The 25,157-nt window shown below is 51.2% G+C and overlaps 1 protein-coding gene across 1 annotated transcript; it reads right to left on the reverse strand.

Annotated features, from left to right (window-relative positions):
- Positions 1-4,614: 4,614 nt before the first annotated feature.
- IFITM10 (interferon induced transmembrane protein 10) lies at positions 4,615-23,472 on the reverse strand. Its single transcript, XM_064287562.1, has 2 exons — positions 23,120-23,472; positions 4,615-5,280 (listed from the first exon to the last, which is right to left on the reverse strand). Exons 1-2 carry the CDS (start codon positions 23,360-23,362, stop codon positions 5,131-5,133), a joined length of 393 nt encoding a protein of 130 aa, XP_064143632.1. The 5' UTR covers positions 23,363-23,472; the 3' UTR covers positions 4,615-5,130.
- Positions 23,473-25,157: the final 1,685 nt, after the last annotated feature.

Raw genomic sequence — 25,157 nt, forward strand, 5'->3', positions numbered from 1 at the left:
GAGCGCCTGGTGGATTTGAACTGCTGACCTTTTGGTTAGTGGCTGTAGCACTTAACCACTGTGCCACCAGAGTCCTGCTTGAACGCATCATGGCCTGCGCAGGCCTCCTGACCCGGACACTGGGGGCCGGAAGTCAGGCCCCTCCTCCGAAGCCCGGCAGCCCCTCCCCATCTAATCTTTTTGTTCTGTTTTTGACGTCTGATTTGCCAGGCCTTTCTTTTGAGGTGTTTCTCGATGGACTCGAACCTCCAGCCTTTGGGTTAGTAGCCAAGTGCTTAACATTTTGTGCCACCCAGGGCCCTCCTATATTCCAACTCTGGCTCCTCCAGGTAGCCTCTGGGTGCCCGGGCCCTGGGAAGACGCGGGGTGGTGCGAGCCCCCCAGGCTTGAACCTCTGGCTCCAGGCCTCAGCAGACATGAGGCACCCCCGTTCCTCATCTCCTGTCAGCTCTCCTGGCCCCAGGTCTCCAGGGGGCGGTGGCCCCTGGGAAAGCTCGCGGCTCCCCTCTGTGAGACGGTGAGGATGCGGCCAGCTCCCGGCAACCTTGCAGCAGCCCCCTCCCCATGCCTGCCTGCCTTGCATGCCCCCCCGCCACCCAGTGTCAGCTCTCCAGCTTCCTTCACACCCAGCCCTGGGCTCTGTGCTTCTGCTCCTGCTGCCCTGACTCCCAGCCCTCCTGCCTCGGCGGAAACCCTGCTCTCCTTTGCAGAGGTCTGGGGCCACGCCGCCGGCATCCCGGGGTCCCAAAGCATAGCCCCTGTCCCACTCTTGTCGCCAAAGCCCTGGGGATGCAGCAGTGAAGAGCTCAGCTGCTGGTCAAAAGGTCGGCAGCTCGCACCCACCAGCCGCCCCTTGGGAGCCCACGGGGCAGCTCCACTGTCCTACGGGGTCCCCGTGAGTTGGCATCGACTGCACAGCAACGGGTATGGGGGGCAGCTCCACTGTCCTACGGGGTCCCCGTGAGTTGGCATCGACTGCACAGCAACGGGTATGGGGGGCAGCCCCACTGTCCTACGGGGTCCCCGTGAGTTGGCATCGACTGCACAGCAACGGGTGTGGGGGGCAGCCCCACTGTCCTACGGGGTCCCCGTGAGTTGGCATCGACTGCACAGCAACGGGTATGGGGGGCAGCCCCACTGTCCTACGGGGTCCCCGTGAGTTGGCATCGACTGCACAGCAACGGGTGTGGGGGGCAGCTCCACTGTCCTACGGGGTCCCCGTGAGTTGGCATCGACTGCACAGCAACGGGTGTGGGGGGCAGCTCCACTGTCCTACGGGGTCCCCGTGAGTTGGCATCGACTGCACAGCAACGGGTATGGGGGGCAGCTCCACTGTCCTACGGGGTCCCCGTGAGTTGGCATCGACTGCACAGCAACGGGTGTGGGGGGCAGCTCCACTGTCCTACGGGGTCCCCGTGAGTTGGCATCGACTGCACAGCAACGGGTGTGGGGGGCAGCTCCACTGTCCTACGGGGTCCCCGTGAGTTGGCATCGACTGCACAGCAACGGGTGTGGGGGGCAGCCCCACTGTCCTACGGGGTCCCCGTGAGTTGGCATCGACTGCACAGCAACGGGTATGGGGGGCAGCCCCACTGTCCTACGGGGTCCCCGTGAGTTGGCATCGACTGCACAGCAACAGGTATGGGGGGCAGCCCCACTGTCCTACGGGGTCCCCGTGAGTTGGCATCGACTGCACAGCAACGGGTGTGGGGGGCAGCCCCACTGTCCTACGGGGTCCCCGTGAGTTGGCATCGACTGCACAGCAACGGGTATGGGGGGCAGCCCCACTGTCCTACGGGGTCCCCGTGAGTTGGCATCGACTGCACAGCAACGGGTGTGGGGGGCAGCCCCACTGTCCTACGGGGTCCCCGTGAGTTGGCATCGACTGCACAGGAACGGGTATGGGTTTACCCTTTTCACCACTGTGTCCCCAGCCACCAGGCCCTTCCTGGCATTCAAGGCAAGTTTTGGTACCCAGCCCGAGGTTTCCCTCTCCACTCCAAACCCTGGGTCAGTGTCCACATGGGTGGCACCCAACATCTCGTTTCTTGACACTCTCCTCTTAAAAGCACTTTCCCAGGCTTCCCCCAAAAAACCAAATTTGTTGCCGCCAAGTCGATTCTGACTCATGGCGACCCCGTGTGTTATAGAGCAGAACTGTCTGATAGGGTATTCTAGGCTGTAATCTTTATGGAAGCAAATTGCCAGGCCTTTCTTCCGCAGCACCAACAGGTGGGTTAGAACCACTGACCTTTGGGTTGGTAGTTGTGTACACACTGTTTGTGCCACCCAGGAACCTTTTCCAGACCCAGGGGTCCACAGTCACCCAGCTCCACTGCCTGTGAAATCCCTGACTGCCCTCACCCACTCCCACATAGGTCACTCCAGGTCCTCACCACACAGCGTGTGTGGCCCCCTGGACCCCAGTCCCTGGGCCCCTCTGCTTTCTTCAGACCGCTCTGCCTCCTCCTGTCTGTCTCCAGTGCCCACCCCCTGGCTGACCAGTCTCCTTGGCTCCTTTGCCCAGCCTCCACACAGATTTCCCGCCACCAAACGCCTACAGGCAGCTGAGTGCAGCTTGAGAGAGCCACGCACTGCTAGAGAATCACAGCCACCCAGCTCGGTAGGCGCTGCGCACCACCCCAGATCCGCCTGCATGGCCCCAATAACACATGTTCGTTCCCGCTCTCCCCAGGGGTGACCAAGCATCTCACGCTCCCGGTGCCTCTCGGCACAGCCCTGCCTCCTGTTCCCAGGACGCTGCACAAGAGCTCGGAGCGGATCCCCTAGCTCCTGACCCACAGCCACATACCTCCCTCACCTGCGCCTGCTTCTCTTCTCCTCCATCCCAGGCAGTGGAAGAGGCTCCTCCCCTCCTGCTGAGCCTGACCGTCTCCTCCTGCTCCTCCAAACCTTACTTCATTGTCACCACTTCTCTGTTCTCTGTCTTCACCATTCCCCTATCTGCTTCTTGAGCCCCACAAAACCAGCTGCTGTTAAGTGAAGTCTGACTCCTGGTGACCAGTAGGACCAGGCTCTATGGGGTTTTCTATGGTTGAGTTTTTGGAAGTAGAGTGCCAGGCCTTTCTTCCAATGCACCCCGGGTGGACTTGAACCTCCAACCTTGTGGTTAGCAGCTGAGCCCATCCACCGTCTGCACCATGCAGGGGCTCCTGGTTCTTCCCATCACCCCTGAAATACACACTCTACACTTAACACTCTTCTGCGACTATTTCCTGGCTCGTCTCTCTTCACAATCAGCTTTAACACTCGCTTCGTTTCCTCCGTCCCCACCTCTTCATCCGCCTATGGCATCTTCCACGCACACCTCTCCCCCAGATTACTTCCACGTGGGCACCAGGCACCTCCACCTCCCCAGGTCCAGCGGGTACTTCTGGCCATGCCCTCTCCAAGCATGACTCCCACGAACCCTCCATCCCTGGCTCTCCTCCTCCTCCTCCCCTGGGACCTCATTGCATCTCAGGCCTTCCCATCACAGGATGTCCTCTGGTTCCTGGGCAGTCCCCTGTGCTCAGGCCACTCGGCTCCCTGGGGAGCCTGCAAAGCCAGGGCTCTTCTCAGACGTCCCCTCATCTTCTCAGACGTCCACTCAGGGGCCTGGGAGGATCCCACACTCAAAGTCTTCTCCTTCCTGTTTCCATCTCAGCACGTGGCCCTGGCTACCTCCCAGGTGTTCCAGGTGGGGAAGCAGGAGTCTTTTAAACCCATGACACCATCTCTCCCTGCTAAGCATGCTGCGACCCTCAGGTGGTAAAGCTTGTGTGCCTTGGTTGGGTTACACTGGGGCTGCTCACAATTTCCTGTCTCCCAGGCAAGCCTCGCAGCCGGCTGTTTGCACAGGCTATCTCTCCTCCCTGACCCACTCTGCCCCTCACCTTTGACCGGCATCCTTAGCTGACTTCCCTGACTCCAGCTGAATCAGGACTGCCCACCTGTGTCCCCATGATGCCTGACCACCGCCCCCCCACCTCCCTGCTCTGCGAGCTCCATGGGGTCAGCTCGTCCCTGCTCCCCGGGGCTGGTACTGCCACCACGTGTCCATACAAGACTCAGGGCCAGACAGTGGCGTTTTTCCTCCTTGGCCTTCATAGCAACTACGAGGACTGGGAAGGTTGTCTCTCCACTTTCTAGATCAGGAATGGGCTTGAGGGAGATGAGGGAAGCCGCCCCAGGTCCCAAGGGCGCTCCAGGATAGGCAGAAACCGGGCAGGGGCTCTGCCCTCACTGCCTCGGCTCCCCCTGCCCCGACCGGGATGAATCTGGTCTGCTGGCTCTAACTTCCAGCACAGGTGGGGGCTGGGCTCACGCTGCCCACCCCTACAACCCTCCAAGGAAGCTGCCAGCTGCTTTGGGCACTTGTGTTTGGGACACCCTCTCCCAGCCCCTCCCTTTTACACCTTCCTCCAGCAGCCTCCCCAGCCCCTCCCTTGTACAGCAGTCAGAAGACCCCTGGGGCTACAGGGTCAGCTCTCCTCTGTCAAGTTAGCCACGATGCAGCCCTGAGTCCTGGCCCACCAGGCAGTGCCTGAGGAAGGCTTCCATAGCTCTGATTTCCCTCCGTGCTCTGCCCGGGGCAGGAGACAGAGGCTGGGCTGGAGCTGGGCAGGAAGTTTATTGAAAGTTCACAGATACAAGGGCTCTGAGCAAGATCACAGCTTGGGAGGAGACGGGAGGGGTGGGGGGGACACACCGAGTCCCCAGACGCTGGCAGCCCCCCATACTGGGAATCTCCCACATAAGCCCTTCTTACTGGGTGTCAGGGGTTTGGGGGCCCTGGGGGCCTGAGAAGGGGGATGGGGGCAGGGGCAGCCATTGGAAGCCGGGGTCGGGGGGCAGCACAAGAACAGGCCCAAGGACAAGGGACAGAACTAGGAACCCAGGAACAGGCAGGGGCAGAGGGCCAGGGGCAGAGAGGGCAGGCGGGGGAACACTCACTGCCCCCTCGTTGGGCTTAGCTTCTGATGGCCTCTCTGTCTGCTTCACAACCTTGGGTTGGCCCCAGAGAGACGCCTGCTCAGTCCCAGCCTCGCTGTATCCTGTGCCTCCTGGGCCCTGAAAACCATCATCTCTCAGGGCTCCGTCTCCACGGCCAGCGGTGCTCCCAGGGCCTCAGTAGTCGGTGAGCGGGTACCGCAGGAAGATGAAGACAAGGATGATGCAGGAGGCGGCCAGGGCGGAGCTGGTGATGTTGAACAGCCGGGCGGTCTTGGCGTCCTCCACAGCCCCATTCAGGTCGTTGAGAAGCTTCTTGTCCCGAACCTGCAGCCGGAGCGGAGGGGTGTGCAAAGGGAGCGGTCGGGAGGGTGCGAGAGCAGAGAGGGTGTTAGATGGCAGTGCCAACCTCCTGAGTGTTTACAGCAGCACTGTGATTCTGCCAGAGAACCCCTTTACCCTGGGGAGATACTCACTGAAATACGCAGGAGCCTGGGGCATTGTGTCTGCTACTGACTCTCAAACAGCTCAGGAAATAAATAACAGGTATTCACAGAGCAAGAAGGAGAAGCAAATATGGTAAACTGTGAACATTTGGGGGCATCTAGGTGAAGGTGGGAGTCCCTGGGTGGAGCAAACAGTTAATGCACTCGGCTGCTAACCATAAGGTTGGTGCCTCAGAAGAAAGGCCTGGCAACCTACTTCCAAAAAAGATTCACGGAAAACCCTATGGAGCACAGTTCTACTCTGACCATGAGTTGGAGTTGACTTGACGGGAACTAGTGGTAGTGGTGGGTGAAGGGTATATAGGGATTCTTTGGGTTTTTTTCTTTTTTTGCAATTTTTCTGTAAGTCAGAAATTATTTAATAAAAAGAAGTTAGCTCTTGGGGTCTTTATGTGATTGGAGGGTGGGGCAACACAAATATGTCCTAATTATGATTAATCCTACCTAGTTTAAAATTTCAAGGGGTGGCTTGAGAAGACAAAGTGAACTATTATAGTGACATGTGCAAAGACCTGGAGAAAGAAAACCAAAAGGGAAGAACACGTTTAGCATTTCTCAAGCTGAAACAACTGAAGAAAAAATTCAAGCCTGGAGTTGCAATACTGAAGGGTTATATGACGGAATACTGAGCAATGCAGGAAGCATCAAAACAACATGGAAGGAATGCACAGAATCACTGTGTTGTTGTTGTTAGGTGCCGTTGAGTCGGTTCCGACTCATAGCGACCCTATGTACAACAGAACGAAACACTGCCCGGTCCTGCGCCATCCTTACAATCGTTGTTATGCTTGAGCTCATTGTTGCAGCCACTGTGTCAATCCACCTCGTTAAGGGTCTTCCTCTTTTCTGCTGACCCTGTACTCTGCCAAGCATGATGTCCTTCTCCAGGGACTGATCCCTCCTGACAACATGTCCAAAGTACGTAAGACACAGTCTCGCCATCCTTGTTTCTAAGGAGCATTCTGGTTGTACTTCTTTGCTTGAAGAGCAAAGATGTCACCTTGAAAACTAAGGTGCGCCTGACCCAAGCTATGGTATTTTCAATTGCATCATATGCATGTGAAAGCTGGACAATGAATAAGGAAGACCGAAGAAGAGTTGACGCCTTTGAATTGCGGTGTTGGCGAAGAATATTGAATATACCATGGAGTGCCAAAGGAACGAACAAATCTGTCTTAGAAGAAGTACAACCAGAGTCACTGTACCAAAAATAATTGGCCGACATTTAACCATTTCAGGAGGTAGCATATGATCAAGAACCAGTAGTTCTAAAGGAAGAAGTCCAAGCTGCACTGAAGACACGGGCGAAAAACAAGGCTCCAGGAATTCATGGAATACCAGTTGAGATGTTTCAACGAACAGATGCAGCACTGGAGGTGCTCACTCGTTATGCCAAGAAATATGGAAGACAGCTTCCTGGCCAAGTGACTGGAAGAGATCCGTATTTATGCCTATTCCCAAGAAAGGTGATCCCACCAAATGTGGAAATTATAGAACAATATCATTCATATCACACGCAAGCAAAATTTTGCTGAAGATCATTCAAAAACGGCTGTAGCAGTATATCGACAGGGAACTGCCAGAAATTCAGGCTGGTTTCAGAAGAGGACTTAAACAAGTTATATCATTGCTGATGTCAGATGGATCCTGGCTGAAAGCAGAGAATACCAGAAAGATGTTTACCTGTATTTTATTGACTATGCAAAGGCATCTGACTGGGTAGATCATAACAAATCATGGATAACATTGCGAAGAATGGGAATTTCAGAACACTTAACTGTGCTCATGAAGAACCTGTACATAGACCAAGAGACAGTTGTTCGAACAGAACAAGGTGATACTGCATGGTTTAAAGTAAGGAAAGGCATGGGTCAGGGTTGTATCCTTTCACCATACTTATTCAATCTGTTTGCTGAGCAAATAATCTGAAAAGATGGACTATGTGAAGAAAAACGGGCATCAGGATTGGAGGAAAACTCATTAGCAACCTGCATTATGCAGATGACACAAGCTTGCTTGCTGAAAGTGAAGAGGACTTGAAGCACTTACTGATGAAGATCAAAGACTACAGTCTTCAGCATGGATTACACCTCACATAAAGAAAAAAATCCTTACAACTGGACCAATAAAGTGACATCATGGTAAACGGAAAAAATATTGAAGTTGTCGAGGATTTCGTTTTACTTGGATCCACAATTAATGCCCATGGAAGCAGGAGTTAAAATCAAATGACATATTGCATTGGGAAAATCTGCTGCAAAAGATCTCTTTAAAATGTTAAAAAGCAAAGATGTCACTTTGGGAACTAAGATGAGCCTGACTCAAGCCATGGTGTTTTCAATTACCTCATACACATGGGCAAAGCTGTGTGATGAATAAGGAAGACCGAAGAAGAATTGACTCCTTTGAATCATGTTGTTGGCAAAGAATATTGAAGATAACTTGGACTGCCAGAAGCACGAACAAATCTGTCTTGGAAGAAGTAAAGCCAGAATGCTCCTTAGAGGCAAGATTGATGAGACTTTGTTTCACAGAGTTTGGATGTGTTATCAGGAGGGTTCAGTCCCTGGAAAAGGATATCATGCTTGGTAAAGCAGAGGGTCAGTGAAAGAGAGGAAGAATCTCAACAAGATGGATTGACACAGTGGGTACAACAATGGGCTCAAGCATAACAATGATTGTGAGGATGGTGCAGGACCAGGCAGCATTTTGGTCTGTTGTACATGGGTCGCTACAAATTGGAACTGACTCAATGGCACCTAACAACAACAGTTTAAGATTACCTGGGGTTCCTTGAGAATGGACAGCTATGAACAAACAGGCCAGGTGGTGGTCTCTGGGGTCTCTGAGAAGGAATATTAAGGTGAAGGGAGTGAGTTGGAGCCCCTGAAGTCGTGGGAAGACAGTGGGCAGTGCTGGATGAGTTTCCCAGCTCCTCTGGTTGCACAGAGAGGTCCCTGAGGAGCATGCTACCCTCTATCCAGGATGTCTTGGGTTTCCCCTCTCCTCAACCTTTTCCCCTTCCACAAAATCCAAACAAATGCAAAGTCAAAACCAAAACCTAGGGGGAAGAAGAGAAAGAGGAGGGAGAGAGATGAAGAGAGCAAGGAAGAGAGATTCTCTGCACTGATAGATTGGTGGATGGTTGAATGGACAAAAGACCAAGGCTGAGCTGAAGGAAGGAGGGTGGGAAGACAGATGAGTGGACCGCCAGGTGTCTAGACCACTTGGTGGGTGGGTTAGGAGTGTGGACAGGAGACAGGAGGAGGAAGAACGGATGGACAGAAGGAGATATGGGTAGTTACTTTGGTGGGTACATACCTGGGCAGAAGGAAGAGTGCATGAGTGGGTGGATGCATTGTCTTGTGGGTGGATAGACGGATGAAGCAAAAGGGCAGAATGAACAAAAGGAGAGCTGAGAAGTTGTAGTCGTACAACAGTGGATGGAGGGAGCCAGGAACAGAGAGCTAATGGAGTGGAGTGGAGTGGAATGGAGTAACTTGGTGAGTGGGTAACTTGGAAGAAGGATTATACAGACTAGGCAAAGAAGATGGAGAGACAGAGGGAGGAAAGGAAGCAAGGTTGGAAGAAACAGGGGAGGGAAGAAGGAAGGAAGAAAGTCTATGCCCTCATGCAGTTTTTATTCTGGTGAATTTGGACAGGACTGACATCATCACTGAATTTTGTCCTTTCTAAGAAGATGTTCCATTACCCGCTTATCTTATTTGATGTCTTTATTAAATAAAGTATTACAATTTCTCCAGAAAGAGCTACTACATCTTTTATTAGATTTAATCTTATTCTATTTATTTTGGTTGCCATTATATGTAAGTGATATCTATTTTTAAATTACATTTCTAACTGAACTTTAATAGTGTATAAAAATATAATTGCAGATTGATTTTGTATCCAGCTAAACTATCTACTAATTGTGATGACTGACCAATCTTCTACATAATAAATCATATCTACTGTAAATAAAAGCAGTTCTATTACTTCCTTTTGGTCCTCATTCCTAGACAGTGTAACATATTGGTTAGGAGCACAAATCCTGGAGACACATTGCCTAGGTTTGAATCCCACTCTGCCAATCAACAGCTGTATAGCCTTACACACTTTAACAACCTTTTTGTGGCTCAGTTCTTTACCTGTAACATGGAGGTAATAATACTATTTGCATTATGTGGTTATTCAAAGGACTTAATATGTTGGTAGATATGAAGCATTAGCATTGTGTCTGGCATAAAAAAAAGCTCTTATATAATGGAGGCAGATACTTTCAGGAAAACGCTGAAGAGAACTGGTAACAAGCAGCCAAGTCTCATTCTTGGCCTTAACAATCGCCACTAACTATGATCTTCATTTTATTACTGAAGTCTATTACTGTGTTGAGAAATCCCCACAGGATAAACATGCAATTCTTCTCTAATTTATTAATTTGGTGATTTTTCTCGTGATAAAACCACCCAGAATTGCTCAAAGAAATCCTTGGTCATGATTTCTTTGTTGGACACCCTGAATGAGGAGAGGAACGATGGAGGGAGGGCAAGTAGTTGGATGGTTAAAGTGATGGATAAATTGGAGGGAAGAAAGCTGGAAGGCAGGTGGTGAGTGAATGGATTGGGAATGGTGGTTGGGGGTTAAAGAGATAAGGAAAGATGAGGACTGGAGAGCTGCTTTGATTAGGTAGATGCATGGATGATGAAAAGGATGCATGAATGTATACTACATGCATGGGAAAGAGAAATTAACACAGAAATGTGTGCTGTAAGGCAGCGTAATGGATTGAATTATGTCCCCCCAAAATACGTATCAGTTTGGCTGGGCCATGATTCCCCATATCATGTGGTTGTCCTCTATTTTGTGATTAGAGAGGATTAGGGTGGAATTGTAATTTTATGTTAAAAAGGATGAAGGCGGGATTGTAACACCATTACCAGGTCACCTGCCTGATCCAATGTAAAGGGACTTTCCTTGGGGTGTGGCCTGCACCTTTTATCAAAGGAAAGGGAAGCTAGCAGAGAGTGGGGGCCTCATACCACCACGAAAGCAGCTCTGGGGGCAGAGCATGTCCTTTGGACCTGAGGTTCCTGTGCTGAGATGCTCCCAGACCAAGGGAAGACTGATGACAAGGACCTTCCTCCAGAGCTGACAGAGAGAGAAAGCCTTCCCCTGGAGCTGGTGCCCTGAATTTGGACTTCTAGCCTATTGGACTGTGAGAGAATAAAATTCTCTTTGTTAAACCATCTACTTGTGGTATTTCTATTATAGCAGCCCTAGATGACTAAGACAGGCAGGATAGGCAGAGAGATGGATAAACGAATGTATGCTGGATGGATCTATCCATGGAATACGTGGATAGAGGAATGTATGTTGGACAGGTAGGTAAGTGGATATATGAACGTATGTTGAACAGAAGGGACAGGTGGGTAGACATATGAATATACAAATACACAAATGTACAAGTACATGCAGGATAGTTGGAACTGGTGGATAGATGGATATAGAAATGTATTCCCAACAGGTTGGGCAGGCATATAAATAGATATATGACTGTGCTAGATAAGTAGAGAGGTACATAGATGGATAAATATATGTCAAATGGATAGAATGTATGACTGCATGGTGGAGAGGTGGCACAGGTGGGTAAATGGATATATGAATATACGTCCAATGGGTGGAACAGACTGCTCTATGGATACAGGAATATATGCTGATGGGCAGGACAAATGGGCGGGCAGATTTATGAATGTATGCTGAATCGTTGGGACAAGCAGAAAGATGCAGCTATGAATTACTTTGGAAGGGTAGAACATGTGGTAAATGGAAAGGAGGAGAGGTGGTTGGATGGATTAATTATAGGGTAGACCAATGGATGGTAGGTGAACAGACAGATTAGCTAACTCATTCAATCAATCGATGTATAAATATTCAGTGTCTGGTCTGAGTAGCTGCTGTTCTAGGTCTTGGTTATAAAAAAAGTGAAAACAAAGTCCCTGTCCTCAAGGACCTTACATTCTAAGGAGAAAACAATGAGTAAGTAAAATATGTAATGTGTTGAATGTGCCAAGAAGAAAATTGAAGAGGATAAGGGGAATGAGAAGTGAGGTGGCAGGGAAAATCCTACTGAGAGGGGTTATCTGTGTAAGAACGTGAACAATGTGAGAGACTCAGCTTGTCTGTGGAGAAGTATGCCAGCCAAGTGCAAAGCTCTGAGGTGGGGGGCGCCAGGTGTAGGGAGCAGCCAGGAGGCCAGAGCACACCAGGGAAAGGGAACAAGTTGAGAGAGGTAAATGTCGAGGAGCAGGTGTGCAGGGTTTGTGAATGACTTTTAGGACTAATTTTGAGAGGAAAACTGACACGACCTAACACGTTCTAACAATGGCAATTCTGGCTGCTGTGGTAAGAACAGATTGAAGAGGGCAAAAGCAGAAGTTGAGCAAAAGCAGAAAATAGGCTAATTTAATAGTCCAGGTGAGTGATCACGGTGGTTTGGACAGGGTGGGATCAGTGAATGTGTTAAGACCGGGTCGGTTTCTGAATGTATTTTGAAGGCAGAGCTGAACGTATTTACTGAGGTCAGATGTGGGGTATGGATTTCACCACCACTGTTCGCCGTCGAGTCAATTCCCACTCATGGCAACCCCATGCGTGTCAGAGCAGAACTGTGCTCCATAGGGTTTTCAATGGCTATTTTTTGGAAGTACCAGGTCTTTCTTTTAGAAGAGTGAGGTTTGAGATAATCTCATGGTGTTTTGGGGAGTAGGTTTGGGGCTAGTTTAGCCATTCTATTTCTGATATGCTAAGTGGGAAATGTCTTCTAGGCATATAGATAGAAATTTTCAATAGGCAGTTTTTATGAATCTGTAGCCTAAACTGGAGATATAAAGATATGCCAGCATACGGGTGGTATTTAAAACCATGAGGCTGGAGTGAGTGTGCAAAGAAAAGAAGAGGACCAAGGACTGAGCTCTGGGGTACCCCAATGTTAAAAGATCAGGGATACGAGAAGCAACAGGAAAAGAGCCTGAGTGGTCAGAGAAGCAGAAATAAGACAAAGGGATGGATGATAGTGGTGGTGAGATGAGCAGAACATGGAGGAATGGAGTCCATAGATGGGTTCATGACGGTGCAGGTAAAGAGGAGGATGGCTTGTGTTGGGTGGCTGAAAAAGGAGGAGAAGGGCAAGTGAGTGGGTAGACTTATGGGTGGATAGTTAGGTGAGTCCTTCAAAGCAAGAAAAGGGAGGAAAATGCATGTGCAGATGGATGGACTGATGGGGAGATGGAGGACAGTTATTTTATGAATGTATTTTTTTAATACTTTGATTAGATGGCCATATTGACGAATTGTGAAAGAAAAAGAGGAAGGATGAGCAAAGGGTGATAGCTGAATTGATGCTGGCTCAACAGGTAGCTATATGTATGTATATAATGGATAATTGGAGGAAAGTGACAGAAGAAATAAGAGGGAGGGATAATATATAAATAGATAAACAGGCAACTTGATTTGGAGGTGAATGAATGGGATACATGAATAAATGAAAGAAAGGGAAGAAGGGATGGAGGAATGGGAAATGGATGGATGATGGGATGAGTGGACACGCAGTCGAAAGAAGAGAAAAAAGAGAGACAAAGGGTTGATGAATAGAAGTTTTAATGGATGAATGATTAGATATATTGATAGAGGGTTAAGTGGATAGCTAGAAAGAATGGGAAGCAGTAGAAAGGAGTCCCTGGATAGCACAAAGGGTTAATCACTTGACTACTAGCCAAAAGGTTTGGTGGTTCAAACCCACCCAGAGGTGCCCTGGGAGACAGGCTTGGCGCTTTGTTTCTGAAAGGTCATAGACTTGAAAACCCCATGGAGCAGATCTACTATGGGGTAGATCTACACATGGGGTCGCAGTGAGTTGGAATTGACTCAACAGCAACTAACGACCACAACAACAGAAAGGATAGATAAATAAATTGGATAAATAAATGGATAAGCTGAGAGACAGAAAGTTCAGGAAAATGGATAAAAAAGAGGAAGGGGGATGAGTGGATGGAAAAATCATAGTGATTAGAAGCAAGGGCTCAAGAAACATGCTTGGGTTCAAGGTTTGGGTCCACTGTTTACTAGGCGGTGACCTCGAGGAGGTTGCTTTGCATCTCTGAGCCTCAGTTTACTCAACTGTAAAATGAATGGCACCTATCTCAGGGTTTTTATTACTAAATGAAATAATGGACGTGCTTGGAGTTCCTGGGTGGTGCAAATAGATAAGCGCTTGACTACAAACTGAAAGACAGGCAGTTCAAACCCACCCAGAGACCCCTTGGAAGAAAGGCCTGGCAATTCACTTCTGAAATGTCACAGCCTTGAAAACTCTGTGATGCACAGTTCTACTCTGAAACACATGGGGTCACCACAAGTTGAAATTGACTAATGGGAACTCTTTACTTTTTTTAATGAGAACTGCTTAGAATCATGCTTATAACACACTAAGAGGTCAACAAATATTTATTGTTTTGTGGTGATTGTTATCTGTTGGTGTTGTTATCAGTACTATTAATGGGTAAGGGGAAACGTGGATGAAGCCAGGGAGGAGAAAAAAATAGATGATAGCTGGGTGGGTGGATAGATGAATGGAGTAATGTATGAGGTTGATGGGTTAACAGTAGAAGGAGTGGGAGAAGAAAGAGAAGTTGGATGATGCCTAAGTGGAAATATGAATTTAGCTGGTGAATGGCTGAATGAATATAGGGATGACTGAGAGTGTGGAAGTGAAATGGTAGAAGGAAAGACGATAAATAGGTGGCTGCAGGCTACATGGTGGGTAGTTGAAAGGGCTCATGCACTGATGGGTGGACAAGGTGAGTGAAGATATTTCCCCCCACAAAATCAATCCTCCTGCGGTCCTCCTCATTTGTATAAATGGCACTTCCATTCTTCCAGTGGGTCAAATGGATATCCTTGGAGTAACCTTTGGATCTTCTCTGTTTCCCCCACTCTACGTCCAATCCATTGGGATAGCCTGCTGGCTTTTTCTTTAAAATATATCACAGACGACCAGTGTTAACCCTCTATTCCTACTCCTGTGCTCCAAGCCTTGACTAACGCAACAGCCTTCGATTTGGACTCTGTTATGGATTGAATTGTGTTCCCCCAAAATGTGTGCCAACTTGGCTAGACCATGATTCCCAGTATTGTGTGACTGTCCACTAGTTTGTCATCTGATGTGATTTTCCTCTATGTGTATGATATTAATGAGGCAGAATTAGAGGCAGTAACGTTGATGAGGCAGGACTCAATCTATAAGACTAAGTTGTGTCTTAAATCAATCTTTTGAGATATAAAAGAGAGAAGCCAGCAGAGAGACGTGGGGACCTCATTACCACCAAGCAAGAAGAGCCAGTAGTGCGCGTCCTTTGGACCTGGGGTCCCTGTGCCGAAAAACTCCTAGATTGATAACAAGGACCTTCCCTCAGAGCCGACAGAGAAAGCCTCCACCTGGAGCCGGCACTCTGAATTCAGACTTCTAGCCTCCTAGACTGTGAAAGAATAAATTTCTCTTTGTTAAAGCCATCCACTTATGGTATTTCTGTTGTTGCAGCACTAGATAACTAAGACAATCTCCACCCTTCCCCACCCCCACCCCCACCCCCAGCCCCTTGTATCCTTACAGTCTATTCTCCACACAGCAGCAAGTGTAAAACCAAACCCATTGCAGTCGAGTCAGTTCTGACTCATTGCAGCAAGGGTAAACTTTTTAAACGTAAGCCACATTAACATTGCTCCATTGTTTAAAACTCTCCAATGGTTTCCCATCTCGCTCAAAGTAAAAGATAAAATCCTTACAAGGATTACGAAATCCTTACACGGCTTAAAGGTCTACGTGGCCTGGTCCCTCAGCTACCTCTGTGGTCTCAACTCCTATGACTTCCCACCACCCATTCCAGCCATACAGGCCATCAAACCTGACTTTGCCTCTGGGTCTTTTCAATATGCTCCCTCTTCCTGGAACATTCTTCCCCAGGCACACTTATGATTGCTTCATGAATTCAGGCTTACGCTCATTTCATCAGAGAGGCCCTCCTTGACAGTCCCAGATAAAATATCACTCCAATCTCCCTGCCCTGCTCCATTTATTCTCATAGCTGATGTCACCACCCAACATGTGTCACCGGGAGTTTTAATACTGTCTGACTCCCCCACTAGAAATATAAGCTCCTTATGGGCAGTGACTGTATATTGCTTGGCATTGATAACTTCTTACTGCCTATGTCATAAACGGATGAGTAGTGGAAGGATGTTGGGGATTTTGGATGAACTGATAATCAGGTGACTGACTAGACAGCTTGATGAATGGGTATGATATTGACGTGTAAGAGAGGGAGGACGAGATGGCAGAAGGACAGGCATGATAATCAAAGTGATGGCAGATGAATGAAGACATAGATGGAGTGTGAGCTGATGGACAGAAAGGTGAATGGGGAGGAAGAGGGAAGAAGAGATTAAACAAATTCAAGACAGGTGTGTGGATAAACTAGATAAACGAGGACAAATGGAGTGGATGGATAGGCGGGAGAGAATTAGAGGAATGGGGTGATGATGTATGCATAAAGTAATGAGAAGAAGGCAAGAGAAATACATACCAAAAAACCAAAAACGCCACTGTTGAATTGATTCCAACTCATAGCAACCCTATAGGGCAGAGTAGAACTGCCCAGTAGGGTTTCCAAGGCTGTTTACAGAAGCAGACTGCCATACCTTTCTCCTGCAGAGTGGTTTAAACCATTGATCTTCTCCTGGTGGGTTTAAACCATTGATCTTTTGGTTAGCAGCCAAGCGCTTAATCAATGTACCACCAGAGCTCCTTAGAGGAATACATAGGTTGGACAAATGAGTGGAAGAAATGAAAAAAGAGAAAAGACGGATGGATGGATGGATGGATGGATGGATGGATGGATGGATGGATGGATGGATGGATGGATGGATGGATGGATGGGTGGGTGGGTGGGTGGGTGGGTGGGTGGGTGGATGGATGGATGGGTGGATGGATGGATGGGTGGATGGATGGATAAAAGGATAAATAGATGGATGGCTGGATGGATAACTGAATTAACTGATAAATAGGGCCACCACCTGTCTGTCAGTTTCTCATAGTGCAGTGGCTTACATGTTGCTAAGATACTGGAAGCTATGCTGCCAGCATCAGGGTCACCCATAGTGGACAGGTTTCAGTGGAGCTTCCAGACTAAGACAAATGAGAAAGAAAGGCCTGGTGATATACTTCCAAAGATTAGCCAAGAAAACCTGGATTACAACAGAACATTATCCAACTTGCTTGCTTGTTTTGAACACATCATCAAGAAAGACCAATCACTGAAGGAGGACATTGTGTTTGGGGAAGCAGAGGACCAATGATGGCAAGGGAGACCTTTGGTGAGATGGACTAGCACAACAGCCACCATGATGGACTTGAACATTCCAGCAATTATGAGAACGATGCAGGATCAGGCAACGTTTCGTTCTTTTGTATATAAGATCGCCATGAGTCAGAGGCAACCTGATGACAACTAACAACAATAAACAGGGTACATCTATGGATAAAAGTGAAGGAGGGAAGGATAACTGATGGGCAGACGCAGTGTAACATGAGGCACGTGGTGTGAGTATGAGACGGAAATGACCAAGTTGGGAAGAGGGTGGGTGAGTACATCCGCATCACTATGCTCTGAAGGCACTGATGAAAAACAAGGCTCCAGGAAGTGACGGAATATCAATCAAGGTGTTTCAACACACGGGTGCAGCGCTGGAGGTGCTCACTCGTTATGCCAAGAAATATGGAAGACAGCTTCCTGGCCAACTGACTGGAAGAGATCCATATTTATGCCCATTCCCAAGAAAGATGATTCAACCGAATGCAGAAATTATAGAACAATATCATTAATATCACACGTAAGCAAAATTTTGCTGAAGATCATTCAAAAACGGCTGCAGCAGTATATCGACAGGGAAGTGCCAGAAATTCAGGCCGGTTTCAGAAGAGGACGTGGAACCAGGGATATCATTGCTGATGTCAGATGGATCCTGGCTGAAAGCAGAGAACACCAGAAGGATGTTTACCTGTGTTTTATTGATTATGCAAAGGCATTCAACTGTGTGGATCATAACAAACTATGGATAACACTGCGAAGAATGGGAATTCCAGAACACTTAATTGTGCTCATGAGGAACCTTTACATAGATCAAGAGGCAGTTCTTCAGACAGAACAAGGGGATACTGATTGGTTTAAAGTCAGGAAAGGTGTGCATCAGAGTTGTATCCTTTCACCATACCTATTGAATCTGTATGCTGAGCAAATAATACTAGAAGCTGGACTATATGAAGAAGAACGGGGCATCCGGATTGGAGAAAGACTCATTAACAACCTGCGTTATGACACAACATTTCTTGCTGAAAGTGAAGAGGACTTGAAGCGCTTACTAATGAAGATCAAAGACCACAGCCTTCAGTATGGATTACACCTCAACATGAAGAAAATAAAAATCCTCACAACTGGACCAACAAGCAACGTCATGGTAAATGGAGAAAAGATTGAAGTTGTCAAGGATTTCATTTTACTTGGATCCACAATCAACAGCCACGGAAGCAGCAGTCAAGAAATCAAAAGATGCATTGCATTGGGTAAATCTGCTGCAAAGAACCTCTTTAAAGTGTTGAAGAGCAAAGATGTCACTTTGAGGACTACGGTGCTCCTGACCCAAGCCATGGTATTTTCAATCGCATCACATGCATGTGAAAGCTGGACAATGAATAAGGAAGACTGAAGAGGAATTGACACCTTTGAATTGTGGTGTTGGTGAAGAATATTGAATATACCGTGGGCTGCCAAAAGAATGAACAAATCTGTCTTGGAAGAAGTACAACCAGAATGCTCCTTAGAAGCAAGGATGGCGAGACTGCGTCTTACATACTTTGGACATGTTGTCCAGAGGGATCAGTCCCTGGAGAAGGACATCTTGCTTGGCAGAATACAGGGTCAGCGGAAAAGAGGAAGACCCTCATCGAGGTGGGTTGACACAGTGGCTGCAACAATGAGCTCAAGCATAACACCGGTTGTAAGGATGGCTCAGGACCAGGCAGTGTTTCGTTCTGTTGTGCATAGGGTCGCTATGGGTCGGAACCAACCCGACAGCACCTAACAACAACAACATGTGGATGAATAAATCAATGGGTGAGAAAAAAAATTTTTTTTTTTTTTTTTAGACAAGTAAAAGTGAGGAAGGGAGGCAAGAAGAGAGGGAAGAGGAAATAGAAGGAGGAAGATGGTCAGAGGGACATATAGCTGAGAAAAAACAGATGTTTGAGGGAAGTTGATGGATGTCTGAATGACTATAAAATCATAGACAGGGTAGGTGAATGGCTAGAGGGGATGAAGGGAGGAACGGAGAATGAGGATGTAATAATCATAACAAAAGAATTTACTGTGTGTATGGTACTGTGCTAATGGCATTACTGTCTTGACCCAGTTAATTCTCTCTGCTAATTCTCAGTTGAGTCCCTCAACAACACTCTGAGGAAGGTACACCCCCTTTTTTACAGAAGAACAAACTGAGGCACAGATAGATGTAGCTACTTAACTTAAGGTTCCACTGCTAGCATGTGGTGAGGCCAGGACTCAAACCCATGATCTAAATCAGAGCCACCATGAACGATTGGGTATATGGCTATGCAGGACACTCGGAAAATGGAAGAGATGGGTAGAAGGAGGACCGAAGTATGGATGAACAGATAGTAGGTGGGTGGAGTGGAAAAACTCAAAGAAAATAGGAAGAAGGGAAGAAGGACAGATTGTGTATGAAAAGATGAATGGGTCTGTGGATGGATGTGTTGGAATGGACGAATAATTTGGCAAATTAATTTATGGTATTCAGGGATGAATTGAAGCAGCAAAGGAAATCAGAAGGGAGGGAAGAAAGGAAGGAAAATGGATAGATGGTTGGAAAGACAGATGAATGTATGGATGGATTCACGATGAATGAACGTTCAGTATGTTGACGGGTATGTAATGGATGAGTGAAATCCATGGATATAGTGAACACAGATGAACCGATGCAAGAATGTACGTATGGACAGATAGATGGATGGGCAAACTAATGAATTCAGCATTTGGGGTAGAAGACAGGGAGGAAGGTAAAGGAATAAAGGGAGGGAAAACAATAATGTGGATAAATGAACGCATTGATAGACGAACAGATAGATGAGGTTGGCTGATATTTGGAAGGAAAGAAAATGAAGAAAAAATGATATTGGATTGATTATATGAATGGATGAGTTGAAGGATAAAAGGGTGGGAATGGGGAAAGACAAGTATGAAAGAGAGTACAGGATGGATGGATGGATGGTGGCGATATTCAGAACAGAAGGAGTGGGCAAATACGTATATTCAAAACCTGATACAGCACCGTCCCCCCAATCAATTCTTTCTGACCCCTCATCACTGGCATTCTCAGGGTCTCCTGGCTCCTATCAAGCAGCTGCCATGTCCTGGATACATCTGCACCTCCCCTCCTGCCCACTACCCCTACCCTCCTCCAAGCCACATGCTCTCTCACCTGGACCCCTCACCAGTACCCTGCCTCCTCTTCACCTCTAGACTCCTCTTCTCTCTTCCTCACACTGGCTACAGATCACACCGTTCCCTTCCATGTTTCCCTTACTATGAAATCCAAATCGCTCACAATGGTTTTCCAGCTCCTTCCCTACACGGCCTCAGCCTGCCTTCCCAGGACTATCTCCTACTGGCCCCCACAGAGAACAGGGGGGCTTGTCATTACCCCCAAACTGCCCACCCCCATGTCTTCATTCATGCTATTTTCTCATCTGGTTGCCTGTCCATTTGTCCGTCCTCGAGAGCCCAGTGAAAATGCTGACTCCTCCTGGAGTCTCCTCTAGCTGCTCCTCCACTTCGCCCTAAACTGGGGGAGAGCTCTTCCTTTTCTGAAGCCCTTGGCGTTCATCCATCTTGCCACGTGTCCTTGCCCACTCACGCACTCGGCAGACATTCTTCCAGCCCCTGCTTTGGTCAGCCCTGTCCCTGCTGCGAGGAAGGGACAAGTCTGGTGGAGTGGGCGGACATGACCAGCACAGGGAGAGCTGTACCCCGGGCGAGGAGTCTCCGGGGGGCAGGGGGAATCAGCCTGAGGGAGTCAGTGAAGGTGTCACAGAAAAGAGACCCAGGTCTCACAAAAGTTCTGCAGGCTGAGGGAACAGCTCTTGCAAACCCAGGTACACACATCCCGCACACAAGTCCACAGGATGCCTGGGCAGCAGGTGTTGAGTGGAGAGGGGAGGGCAGGACAAGGGTTGAAGATGGAGCTCAAGGGGCCTTGAATATTGAGATAAGGAGTCTGGACTTTGTCCAGCCAACAACAGGAACCAGTGGCCACTATGAGGCTGGGGAATGGAGCTGCTTCTGGTGGCTGCAATGAATGGAGAATTGGCTTTTTGTGTCTCTGCCTCCCCGGGCACGTGGCTGAGTGGACCAGGTCTCCCATCTGCCTTCCAGACTCAGCCAGCAGAGCCTGAGTTGGCCACAGGGGTGTACAGTGGGAGGGCCAACGGCTTAATGGGTGGATGGATGGACCGGAGGCCAGCAGGGACATGACGTCCAGTTTCCGTCCACTGGTTCTCGGCCTCTGCCCGCGTCATGTGTGCCTACTTCAATGCTAGTTTGTTTCGATTTGTTTTCAAGCAGATAAGGGAGCAGGGGCTTGGGAAGGGGAGGAGGTGGACCAAGGCTTCCCTGCTCTTAAGAGACTGAGCTGAGGTTTGAGCCAAGGCCTCTGACCCCGAGCTCGCCTGGTGCCCTTGCAAGTGCCCACAACTGGCTGCAGATGGTGGCAGGCCCAGCAGGCTCAGGGACAGGCAGCTAGAGGGGCAGGTGGACAATTCCCAGGTGCAAAAGTCCGAGCCAGCCAGTTCTCTCCAACTCTCTGCCCGAGGTGGAGGCGGGCTCACCTTGCCCCTGCCCCCAGGAAAGCTCCAAAGTTGGTCTGCCCTCGTTGCCCCCCAGGCTGCCCTGCACAGGAGGGCAGCCCCAATGTGTTGGCGTGGTGAGCTCTCTCCTGCTCCTCAGAAGCTCCAGCCTCACTCCACCCCCCCATCACAGACCCTGCCATTCAGGGCCTGTGACCTACCTACAACCCTGCCTGCCAGGCAACCACCCGCCAGCCCTGCCAGATGGGCCTGCCCCGTGCCAGCCGGCCGGCCACAGCCAGAGCCAAGGGGAGGAGGGGATGGCTTCTGGGCAGGAGCCACAAAGCCAGACCCATGTCTGCAGGCCGCTGGCAGGACACGGTGAGAGGGGACCAGGGGCAGTGACACTCAGCCAGCTGGGGCCCCTCGCTGGCCCCGCCACTGTGCCCTCTACTCAACACAGGCCTGGGGAGCCAGGTGACAGGCTGGCCGGGTCTGCTCCCCAGCTTCAGGGTCCCCTTTCCTGTGCTGCATCCTCAGAGCACACACGTACATGGGCACGTGCACACACACGCATGCACACACACACACACACACACACACACACACACACACACACAGCTCCTGGCGGCAGAGTCCAGGGCCGGGTCCTCAGGCCTGAAGACGGAGGTGTGAGTGATGGCAACAGGGGTGAAGGATGAGCCAGGAGGAGGAGGACAGGGAAGCCAGGTGGCTCGGGAGTGTGACGCTGGGGCAGGGCTCAGCTGAGCCTTTCTGTGCGGCCCCTCCTCCCTCCATGTCTCTACCCCACCCCCATCGCCTCCACCTCGAGGGTGGCTGCAATCAGGGAAATGCATCTAGCCTTGGACGCTGGAATCTAGGCTCCAGGGAACGTGATGATGTGGTCCAACGTGAACCAAACTCTCCAGAGTCACAGGGGAGGGGCACTGAGCCCAAGCATTGCCCCCATCCCCTGCTGGTTGGACCCACAGGGCTGGGATTCCCCCCCGGATGTGGACGCGCCCCAGCCTCCCTCTGGCCAGCTCTGGTCATTCTCTCTACTTTGCCCTGCGGGCTGGGGGATCAGCGCTATGGGCCCTACCCTGCTCCCAGTCAGCCTCTTGTGGAGGCGAAGGGTGAGGGGCGGGGGAGGGGGTGTCACACTCACACAACTCTTCCCCAGGGCTCCCCTGGCTGCTGGGGTGGGTCGTCTAGAAGTGGTGTATGAGAGAGAACCCTGGCTGGGATTCCCACTCAGTCTGCCTGGGGCTCCATGAAATCACCAGCCAGGTTGCGTCAGTGCTGGCACCGGCCTCCCCACAGTCTCCAGACGGAGGGATTCCAGGCCCTCTCCCCTCCCCCAGACTCAATTCCATCTGTCCTGGGGAAGGGGCTGTCCAGAGGACAGGACTCTCGGTCTGTACCCCGTCCCCAAAGGCTCTGCTAATCCAGCTGTACAGGGAGCCTGGCCCTGACCCCACACCCTGGGAGCTCAGGCTGGCTCAGGCCTGGACAGGGCAGCCCCTCCCTGGACCTACCAGCCGACACCTGGATCCTGCAGGCAGGTCCCTTCTTTTCCCCTTTCATACCCCTCAGCCCCTTGGCTGCACCTGCTCCCCCATGGGCTCCCTGGGGAGCAAGGAGGGCAGGGTAGTGAGCCATGACCCTGCCTCCCACCCAGGTGGGGGCTCACTTTGAGGGAGTAGGCCAGGGCGATGAAGCCCAGGCAGCAGAAGTTGAGGTAGACGAAGTTGAAGATGGACCACAGGTAGTAGTCGTTCACCTCCGTGGTGTCGGGGTAGATCTCGATGACAGTTGTGGGGTTCGTCATGGTCTTCTTCTCAGCCAAGTGCTTGCAGGCCTGGGGGGCGCCCGTGGCCCGCACGCTGTCTGTCTTGCTGCTCTTGGACTCCATGGGGAACAGGGTGGGCGCCATGGGGGGCGAGGCCAAGGGCTCAGGGGCCGGGGCGGCGGGAGCCTGCAGGGCCGGGGGCTTGGACACGCAGGCGAAGCAGCCTTTGGGAGACCCAGCCGGGGGCCTCGGGATCCAGAAGGCCCCGTCCAGGGGGACTCGGGCTTCCTGGGTGCCGTCCGTGGTGCTGGCTGGGCCTCCCAGCGGGGCTGGGCACGGGCGGGGGCCCTGGGCCTGGAGGGAGGGTGAGAGTAAGCAGGAGGTGGGCCCTGCCTCCCCTGCACCGCCCACCCTTGCACCCTGCAGCATCGCCCCACTGGGCCGTGGATAGCCCTGAAGGAGATGGAAGTCCCCCAGGCAGCCAGCTGCCAGCCTGCCACCTGCAACCCTCACCCACCCCTGGTGCTGCCACCGCCTGCCACCCGCTGCTGATGCCAAAGTCCTTTGCAGTAGCCTTGGCAGGAACACCAGGGGCTTTTCATCGCCTTGCCATCTGCGCACAAACATTCACCCACAGACACGCACAACACAAACCCCCACGCCCAGCCGACACTGACTGGCACACTGTTGCAATAAACAGCACCCCAGTGCCCCCAACGTCCTGTGCCACACCGGGGACGCACACACACAGTGACACTGCCCCAGCCACTAGCTGCAAACTGAGAAGAGCTCTCCAAGTCACCTGCCGGCAGACACACGCTGACATGCTTCTACACAAACGCCTTCATCACCTGCCGGCTCCCAGACCCTGGGCACACCCCGCCCCCGCGCTCAGAGGCATAGTCAGGTAAACAACTCCCCACTGTGACACGCAGCGTGGACACACTGCTCAGACACTGTTGCCCGAGGATGAGCACAGCTGCGGGGCTCCTAGCGCGCGCGTCCCCCGCACCGATCCCGGCCCAGAGAAGTGCTCAGACCCCAAGCGCGCACACTCTCAGGGATCCACTCACCGGTGCCACCAACAGACGCACAATGACACTCTGCGAAGCAAACACTTCTCCAAAAAGGCACTAAGGCCCCCGCGTCCCCCCCCGGCGCCCCGGGGTCCCCACTGCCCGACGCGCCCCAAGGCGGGCCAGGGGTCTGCGGCCGAGGCCCCGCGCCCCCGGAGCCCGGCCCGGTGCCGCAGCCGCGCAGGGCGCTCTCACCTACTGGCGGTTCCGCTGCGGCCGGCCCCTGCGCCTCTGGCTGCGCGTCCTTCTGTCGTTCCGCGGCCGCTGTCCGTCAGCCCAGGCTGGTCCAGGCTCAACCTTGGGGAGGGCCGGACGCGGGATCGGCGCCTCCGCTCCTCAGCGCAGGCCGGCCGCCGCGGTGCAGCCCAGAGCCTGACTCACAGGCGGCGGCGGGCGCGCTGATCCCCGCCTCCTCCGCCGGCCGCGCCGCCGCGAGGGAGGGCGGGGGCCGGGTGCCCGGGCCGGAAGCTGGACCCTCGACAGCGCAGGGCTTGAGCGCCCCCATCGCCCCATGCCCGCCGCGCCCCGGCATACCACTGAGCGTCCCCACCAGCCTTCCGGAGCCCCCTCTCCTCTCCCAGCCCTATCCTCCCTGCGCACCACCCCAGCTCCCTTGTCCTGCTGCAAGGACCTGCTTTTTCTGAGCCCTATTCCCCAGCCCCTTTCAGAGCCCTTGCCCCTCCCATGGAGTCCCAGCCCCTGGTCTCTTGACAGTCACCAAGCCCCCCTGCACACACAAAGTCCAGGTGCCCCAGAGCCTCTCTGTCCCCTCACCAAGCCCTGTCCTCATTCCAAGCCCCGCCATACCCAGACTTTTGTCCCTAACCCAAACCTAACCTAGCCCTCACCTCCCTGCCCTGTCG

This window comes from Loxodonta africana, chromosome 7 (genome assembly GCF_030014295.1).
Source record: "Loxodonta africana isolate mLoxAfr1 chromosome 7, mLoxAfr1.hap2, whole genome shotgun sequence".
NCBI lineage: Eukaryota > Metazoa > Chordata > Mammalia > Proboscidea > Elephantidae > Loxodonta > Loxodonta africana.

Bases quoted from the DNA above. Each gene is read 5' to 3' on its own strand.
- IFITM10 (XM_064287562.1), bottom strand. From the start codon at position 23,362: ATGGCGCCCACCCTGTTCCCCATGGAGTCCAAGAGCAGCAAGACAGAC. The intron at 5,281-23,119 runs GTGAGCCCCCAC...CTCCGGCTGCAG, and splicing joins CCCTGGCCTACTCCCTCAAA to GTTCGGGACAAGAAGCTTCT.